The sequence below is a fragment of the Brassica oleracea genome, chromosome C2, assembly GCF_000695525.1.
Source record: "Brassica oleracea var. oleracea cultivar TO1000 chromosome C2, BOL, whole genome shotgun sequence".
Lineage (NCBI taxonomy): Eukaryota > Viridiplantae > Streptophyta > Magnoliopsida > Brassicales > Brassicaceae > Brassica > Brassica oleracea.
This window is the reverse complement of record NC_027749.1, coordinates 39,919,455-39,928,322: the sequence shown is the minus strand read 5'-3', so window position 1 is coordinate 39,928,322 and position 8,868 is coordinate 39,919,455. Positions and strand designations below refer to the sequence as shown.

The 8,868-nt window shown below is 32.9% G+C and overlaps 1 protein-coding gene and 1 pseudogene across 2 annotated transcripts; both read left to right on the top strand.

The window, feature by feature from the left end:
* LOC106327431 overlaps window positions 1-8,868 on the top strand; it is a 67,995-nt pseudogene that overhangs the window by 53,085 nt on the left and 6,042 nt on the right.
* Window positions 1,917-6,220, top strand: LOC106327430 (probable LRR receptor-like serine/threonine-protein kinase At5g45840). Of its 2 annotated transcripts, XM_013765581.1 has the most exons (14): window positions 1,917-2,210; window positions 2,447-2,793; window positions 2,872-3,004; window positions 3,090-3,161; window positions 3,243-3,386; window positions 3,488-3,637; window positions 3,721-3,801; window positions 3,909-3,958; window positions 4,081-4,518; window positions 4,596-4,786; window positions 4,863-4,995; window positions 5,088-5,242; window positions 5,332-5,523; window positions 5,613-5,870. In XM_013765581.1, the coding sequence occupies exons 2-14, from the start codon at window positions 2,694-2,696 to the stop codon at window positions 5,868-5,870; spliced, it is 2,097 nt and encodes a 698-aa protein (XP_013621035.1). In that variant the 5' UTR covers window positions 1,917-2,210; window positions 2,447-2,693. The 2 variants fall into 2 exon arrangements, with proteins under 2 accessions (XP_013621035.1, XP_013621037.1); XM_013765583.1 differs by lacking the exon at window positions 1,917-2,210 and having other exon boundaries at window positions 2,694-2,793; window positions 5,613-6,220.

Here is an 8,868-nt window from a genome sequence, read left to right as displayed (position 1 = left end):
ATTATATTTCATTTTTATCTTAATAACATTTATCAATTATTAGTGAATCAATAATATATCAGTTTTTACCTCATAACAACTCTATCCTATAAACCGGTTCGTTTCGTGTAACAGATTGACGTCAGTAACAATCTCCTAATATATACTACATACAAATTAAACGATACAAGTAGCACATTAAAGAAATCAAAAATCTGTCATCATGAGTGAACTCCTAACGATACCAAGACTTTGTAACATATATGAAATTTGTAACATTGTCGAGCTCTCTAATGATCCATAGTTTATCATCTTGAAAAAGTTATTATAACAGCAATATTGAATCACCTAATAAATACATACAAAACCATTCTCAATGAATCACCTTAAAGATTTTAAAATCTGCCATTATTAAACCCATAGCTGGAGCAACATGATAAAATCGGTGCTACTGCTATATATATTGATTTCTTTTATTTAATGGATTCAAATTTTAAAATAAGATACATATGAAATATAACTATTCCATCCCTACATACTTGCTATACTATAGATTTTGTAACCGTAGTAGTGAGTAACAAAAGATCTTTACTTTGATTTTATATTTATCATAATTTATATGAATAACAATTAGAGATCATAATAATGATCTAGCATCAAATCTTTGTTATAAATATTGCTAACATGTTAGATAATATAATATGTTAAAATATTTTACGAATACCAGCCCAGTTCACAAATTTTGTTATCACAAAAATATGCCACATTTATCAAAAAATTTAATTATACATATTCCCTTTTATTTTTCAAAACTAAATCTGATTTTTCTACACCTTTTACCAATTTTTTCAGTCAAATATTTAGCATACCGGATTTATTAACTATATAAGAAAATTATATATTTAAATAGAAATAAAAAATTAAAATATATTATTACAAAAATAGGTTCTACTAATATTTTTTAAAAAACATATATAATAAAAAAATATTTAAATAAAATTAAGAACATTTTTCTTATAAATTTAAACTTTATAATAAAATCCGCACGGTCGTGCGGGTCCAAATCTAGTTATACATAAGGGGCAAAATTTTTGAGGTCTGCTTTAGGTGCCACCATAGTCCGGACCGGCATTGAATAGACAGTTACATTGTGCGCTATTTTGGAGATTTGCCCTTTAATAAATGCGATATATCTGTCTTCAACTTTTTTTGTTGCGATTTTACTAACTTTTTATGGCGACATTATTCATTTTCATTAGTTTACCATAGTACAAGTTATTTTGTGAATTTTATCTACATATAGCAGCTTTATGACAAATTCTAATTTGGAACATAAAACTCTAATTTTAGTTTTTTTTTTAAAACATAAAACTCTAATATTTACAAAGCTTTTCAATTGGGCCAACTCAATTTCACAAATTAAGAGCCGATTTCTTTTCTTCAACCATTGCAGGGAAATACGTTTTATAGCGTAGACAGACCGACACAATTTGTTCACCATAATAATCTTATAAATCTTTGTTTTGGTTAAACAATCTTATGAATCTATGATCAATGTTTAATTGGACAAGTTCTCGGCAAAACGGGCGCATTTTAACACATAAAAATACTGAAATAGTGGGACCTATATTTCTGCTAATCTTTCCCGCCGTGCATATATATGTTCGGGGACACTGGAAGGAATTACCGCAAAATGAATGATTTCTTGATTTCTTGTTTATTTTTATTTAATGAAAATTATAAAAATATAGTAAAAATGTGGAATTCTTTAATAGTTACATGTATGTGTATACACATTTCTATAATTATGGAAAACTTAAAGCAAGTTAATAGAGACTTACTCATCGAATTGGGAGTTTCGAGAGGATAAAAAAATAGAGAGAGTTTTGTGGGGGAAAATTGTTAGAAAGAATTAAAAAAATAGAAAAAAGGGATTCGCAGAAAGAGAGAAGTAAACAAAGAAAAAGGAGAGGAAGGAGAGAGAACCCACCACCCTTTGGCCCTGGAGAGACCAAAGATGGTCGAAGAGAGAAAACTCTGAGATCATCATCATCAACATCCTGCAAAAACAAGGGCAAGTTCAACAAGAAATCAGAAAATATAACTCAATATTCATTAAAATTCTCTTTATAAGTCATTTTCGCTTCCTGGGATATATTTTAGTTGTTGATTCCCTTCTTTTTGGTAAACGATTCCCGATTTTTTTGTTAAGAAGAAGTTTTTTCTGTAAGGTAAATTTGTTTTCTTCTGATTACATGTTTGATTTGTTTATACATTGTATCCAAAAGTTCTTCATTTATGAGGGAGAATGATTTTTTTTTTCTTTCTTTTTGGAATTTTTTGTGGGTTCATATTTTCTTCACGTTGCTTCTTCAAGGGGTTATTCGTATTCCTTTTTTAATTGTTTTAATACTTTTTGTTCAAATTTTTGATATTTCTTTTGTGTTTGTTTCATGTTGGCTTTTAGGTATTAAAAGATTAACAAGAAGAAGAGAATTTCACGAGTTGTTGACTCTTGAAAATTCATTTTTTGATGATTAGGGTGTTGTGCAATAAATTTTGCAAACAATGAGAGACCCTTATTATTATTCAATCATCAACCTCGTCCTTCTCTTCTTGCTGAGGATTCTGTAAAGTTTGCAATTTTTTTTATTTTATTTCTGTATTTGTTTATTAGAAAAAAAATCTGGAGATTTTGTATAGCACTACCTGAAATGGGTTGTCGATGGAATCATACTGGATTTCAATACTCTTGCTTTATGTTCTTGGTCATTACCCTTCAATCTCGTTCCTCATTATCCCTCAACTCCGAAGGTAAAACATATCAACAGCCTTTTCTCAATCTTGTCTTCTTTGGAATGTTTTTGATTGAAATGTTCTTGAATGTTATAGGATTTCTGTTGTTGAAATTCCGGGAAAGAGTTGATTCTGATCCTCATGGAACTCTTGCGAATTGGAATATTTCTGATGATCATCTGTGTTCTTGGTTTGGTGTAACGTGTGTCGACAATAAAATCCAGATGCTGTAAGTTCCTGTTTTTTTTTTTAATATTACGTCTTTGAAATTCTTGCCGCAGTTTATGATGAATATTTTTGGTTTGGTTCTGTAGGAATCTTAGTGGATGTTCTTTGGGAGGAACTTTAGCACCTGAGCTAAGTCAATTGAGTGAACTAACATCTCTGTAAGGGCTGTTTGAAACCTATCTTCTTGCTCTGATTCTTGAAGAAAAAAACAAGAACTCAAAACCAATTCTTTTATGTAGCATACTAAACAAGAACAATCTCTTTGGTGATATTCCAAATGAATTTGTCACGTTCCCGAGATTGAAATTGTTGGATTTACGAGATAATAAGTTAAACGGAGCAGTTCCACCTGAGCTAAACAAGATGTTGTCACCAGAGAACTTGTAAGTCAAAAGGCTTGTGACGCTTTTTTTTTTGAATAAAACCAAATCAATGTATGGACAAGAGACTAACGTTCTGTTTTTTGTTTCTTTGGTGGGTTCAGGTTGCTTTCTGGTAACAAATTTGCTGGTTATATGAAGATAAAGTTCCTTAGACTTCAATCGCTATATAAAGTCAACTTGAACAAGCATCGAGAGCTGTCTTCTGCTTCCAATGCTGTCTTCGACTGTGTAAATAGAAAACTTGGATACTGGTAAAATGAACTTTCTGCATTATAGATGTTCAGTTGGAGGACTCTTACACAATGTTTTAATAAAAACTATATCCATTTGACAGTGTTTCAAGGAGAAGACTGTTAAGACTAAACAAAGCAAAAGCATTTGTATTGCGGATTAAAGCAACTACAAGACAGTACATGAAAGCATTTTCCTTTTTCAAAATATAAATTCAATAACTCAAATCATTTTTGTTTGATTTTTGTATTATTGTTTCCTTACTGATTTTCTATGTCTATGTCTGTTCAGGCTGCTAAGTGAGCCTCACGGGAAGAATAAAGTCGTGACTTACATCCCAAGTAAGCAAAAGAAAAACAACCCAAACTTCTGCTTTTGAAACACATACGCTAAATGTATTTTTTTTAATGAACTCACGCTAAATGTAACTCCATCTTTAATTTTATTTTTCTCTTGTTGGCAGGTTCCATAGAGAATGGATCTAGTATCTTCAGAAGGCGTGAGTTACTAGAGGGAACAAGTAACTTAGCAGCTATGCCTGCGCCTGATGCTCCTAGTCCTTCTCCTCAGATCATAACCACCGTGTTTCCTCGAAGCAGCGGGTCTTTTCCTGCGTTGGCTACTGCAAAGAAGAGAATACCTCCATTGATCCCTCCTTCTCTTCCTCCAACAGATGAGAACAACAACAACAACACAAGCTCTGATCCCCCGAGGCAATTTGAAGAAGAAGAAACAAAAGGGTCTAAGGATGTTTGGTTATATGTTCTTATCGGCGTTGCTGCTTTTGTAGCGGTGTTGATAGTAATAGCTGTTATATTCTTCTTCCGGAAAAGAGCAGTAAAGACTATAGGTCCATGGAAGACTGGTTTAAGTGGACAGTTGCAGAAAGCTTTTGTAACTGGTAAGAAAATGGTTTTAAAACTTTTTTTTATTTTGGTTCTGTTTTAGGTTTGACATAATGTGAGAAATGTTTTCCAGGTGTACCAAAGCTAAACCGGTCTGAATTAGAAACAGCTTGTGAAGATTTCAGTAACATCATTGAAACATATGATGGTTACACTGTCTATAAAGGAACTTTATCAAGTGGTGTTGAGATTGGGGTTGCGTCAACCGCGATTTTGGAAAGGAGAGACTGGTCAAGAGCCATGGAAATGACTTACCGTAGAAAGGTAACACTCTAAGAATCATACATTTTCGCCTTTTTCGAAGAATCTTGATTGATATTGGGAGAGCTCAACTTTGCAGATTGATACAATGTCAAGAGTCAACCATAAGAACTTTATAAATCTAATTGGTTACTGTGAAGAAGATGAACCATTTAATAGAATGATGGTTTTCGAATATGCCCCAAATGGAACTCTTTTCGAACATTTGCATGGTAAACATCTAAAAAGGCCTTCATCTTGTGATATTGGTTGCTTATTAGTTATTATTATTATCATCAAACCATGCTCATCTTGTCTTGTTCAGATAAGGAGATGGAGCATCTTGATTGGAGCGCGAGGATGAGGATAATTATGGGAACTGCTTATTGTCTGCAACATATGCACGAGCTTAATCCGCCAATGTCACTCTCTAAACTTGCTTCATCAGCAATCTACTTAACCGATGATTATGCAGCAAAGGTTCTTGTTTCCTTGCTTAACAAGAAACTGTTTCAATGGTTCTTAATTGCTTGCGTAATAAACCACTAAATAATTTATTCTGTTTTCAGGTCGGAGAGGTTCCTTTCGGCTCACAAACTGGACTTAAATCGAGAAAGCCGACAAGTGGTGATTTAGACAAATCTTTATTGCCGTTACCAGCTGAACCAGAGACTAATGTCTTTAACTTTGGAGTATTAATGCTTGAGATAATCTCTGGAAAACCCCCAGATTCAGATGAGGAAGGATCAATTACAAAATGGGTACTTCAACTCAAATATAACAAAAAAAGGATCTATTTTCTTTTGAAATTGACATCACTAATGTAACACTTTTATGGTTTCTTTAATAGGCATCAAAGTATCTGGAGAGTGATAAGTTGAAAGATATGATAGATCCTACATTAACAACGTTTAAAGAAGAGGACCTTGAAGTTATATGTGACGTAGCACGGCATTGTCTGAGAACCGACCAGAGTCAACGACCAACAATGAAAGATGTGATTGAGCAACTGAAAGAAGTAATCAACATTTCTCCAGAACAAGCTACACCGAGACTCTCTCCTCTTTGGTGGGCAGAGCTTGAGATCTTATCCTCTGAAGCTACTTAACTGGAAGAACCATTCTCTCTCCTCCTCCTCCTCTCTCTCTCTCTCTCTTCGAGTTGTCACAAGTGTCAAGAGGTCCAGGTTCACGCGCTCTTTCTCTGTCTCTTTCCCTCTGCTTACAGTAAACATCGCCGTATGTAAAAGTTGTTTTCTTTTCTTTTTAAATTCTTCATATTAAATTTGTTTCTTGGTTGGTTTTGATAGTGTATTTGGATCCAGATAATACAACGATGTGTCTGTATAATTGTATTCTACCATACATATACCTATTACGTATACGTATTTTATGGTGAAATGTTGTTGTAACTATTAAGTATTAACTTCGGTTTTCTGAACTATTTCCTTCTGTGATATTTTTCATTTGTATGTGAAGTGTTTTTTATTGATAGAGGTATATGACATGATTGTTTGTGGCACTTTGGTTTCCTGTTACAAGTCTCCTAAGCCAAGAGATTTGAACATCAACTTCAAAATATTCCAGATAGATGTTATCACTGCTTAGTAATAGTCACATTGCTTCAGGTCTTGGAAACCAATTTTAACTCGCAAACTACATGCAAATGGGGAAAACAATTTTTTGTTAAAATGGAGTTTTTTTTTTTTTTTGTTTTTGTAATTAGATTAAAATGGAGTTAGATAAAACCTTTTCAAGGTTAATTGCATATGACGAAAAGCAAATAAAATATTTACTTAGTTGAAGTTGAATACATATGGATATCCCTCCACATATGCGATATGCGGAAATTTGTGACATAAAAAAGAAAAGATGGCTTTTCCCACCCAATGTCTCAAATATTACCACGAGTAAATATACACAAGCTTAAGATGAAAGTTTGAATGTGGATAAGTTACAAAAAAAAAGTTTGAATGTACCTATACTTAATAGAGAATATTACATCTCACCCTTATAATTATAGATCAACCTAAGAAAATGTCTTTTATATCATCTCCAAAGCCTATTTCGCCTCTAAAATGGTCTACATCTGCTCAGGGCCGGCTTAGAGCATGGGGCAAAAGGGTATGAGCTCAATTTTTTTAACAAAAATAATGTTAAAAGAGGAGTCCAAATTTTTTTCAAAATAATTAGGGATAAAGGCCCAAAAAATATAAGATGTCCATAGGTACATGTGAAAAAAAATTGTTCATGGGCCCATATATACTTTGTACCGGCCATGCATCTGCTACTACTTTCTTTAAGTAGTACTTACGAGGAAATGAGGAATGTCCAAAAGAAGTTGGGCTAGTTCTAGAAGAGACGCAGTAAATCAACAAGAAAAAAGATCACCTATTAATTTAAAAGGTGTCATTTTCATATTCTATGTCTACTTTCTAACCATTAGCAGGAAATTTTCTTGCTCCAAGTTATGAATAGATTATGGAGAAAAATTCATCCTACATGGTCAACATCGAAACAATCAGCTCGAAAATGATGCTTTAACTGATCCATGTACCCTTCATCAATAAAAACGATCAAGAAAGTGAACCTCAAACAGAAAAGACAAAAACTAGAGGTGGAAAATCATTTAAACCATCCAAAAAATTCAAGAAATGAAACAGAAGAAATTATATGTCTCTGGAGATCGTGGTAATCGAAGCTCTAAACATTTGTTAGCCTTATTTTAATTTCTAGTGTAAAGCATTATAAAGCTCTCTTTCGATTCCAAAAATATTATAGTATTTTAGGCTCTCTATCAAACTTGGAGAACACGCTCTACGACTTTTAAACCATATAAGCTTACATTTTATTTATTCTATCAGTTTCTTCTTCTAAACATATTATAGAAAATAATATTATAGATACGTACATATCACCCATATGGGAATGGTATAACGTTTGGCGAATTTTGAAAAGCTAAGCGGTTTGGATTCGAAACAATTCTACCACTGTAAATCTGGGTGGTCATATAAAATAAAATTTTACTTTAAATTTCATTTGAGTAAGTAGAAAAAATTGATCTATATAAATAAAAAAGATTAGTATGACCCATAAGTATGCATAAATATGCATCATATATTGTTGTGGTCCGATAGTTTCCACTAGTAGAGGAATCACACTGTTGGTCCAGACCATGGAATGGTTCTTTCTCTGGTGCTAAATTATTAGTTCCACAAGTGAATACGCAGATATATACCTATTGCTTATAACCTATTTGAATATCCATAAAAAGAGTTTATATGTAGACTTCATCTCTTCTTAAGATTTAATTTGGACCTTTCCATAGGTCTGAAATACTCTAGGTTAATCAAAAAAGGACCATAAGCACCAAATATCATCAAAATTAAGTTCATAACAACAAGATGGGACGGCAAGCTATTTCCCCACAAGAAATATTGTATAGCACCATATGTCTCCCAAACTATGGCCTCATTCCAGATGTCTCCAAATTAAGAGTTTGTAACCTATTTTCCCATGAACTTTAGCTTAACACCTATCTCTCCATGAATTAAAAGTTCAAAATCTCTGACTCCACAAAATTGAATTACTCGGTTGAAGCCTATAAATTTAGACTGTTTCACTACAAGAAAACGTGAGAGTAATGACTACGATAAACGACTACAAATGTGTAGTCGTAAATTACCTTCCCGTTTACGACTAAGTTACGACTACCTGAAAGTTCGTCGTAACTTAGACGTAAGTTTGCTACTAATAGTTCTCGTCGAAAATTGGTCGTAAATTAACTTCGTGTTTACGACTACACTTTCAAGTAGTCGTAAAGTAGTCGTAAATATGCGATTAAGTAACATCGAAAATCTACCATCTGATTAACGACCAATTTACGAGTAACGCAGGTGCACATTGGTGGTTAAGTTATTATCAAACGTAAATTCGTTGTAACATTGTTACCTACCAAAATCGAAATTTCCTTATAAATATGATATTCTCCCTCGTTCTTAAGATGCACAAAAAAAAACGAGAAAGAGTAAAAAAAAAATGCCTAGAAATATCTATGAGCTTCGGAGTTGGATGTATGCGCATAAAGATTCAAGCGGAAGAGTAACA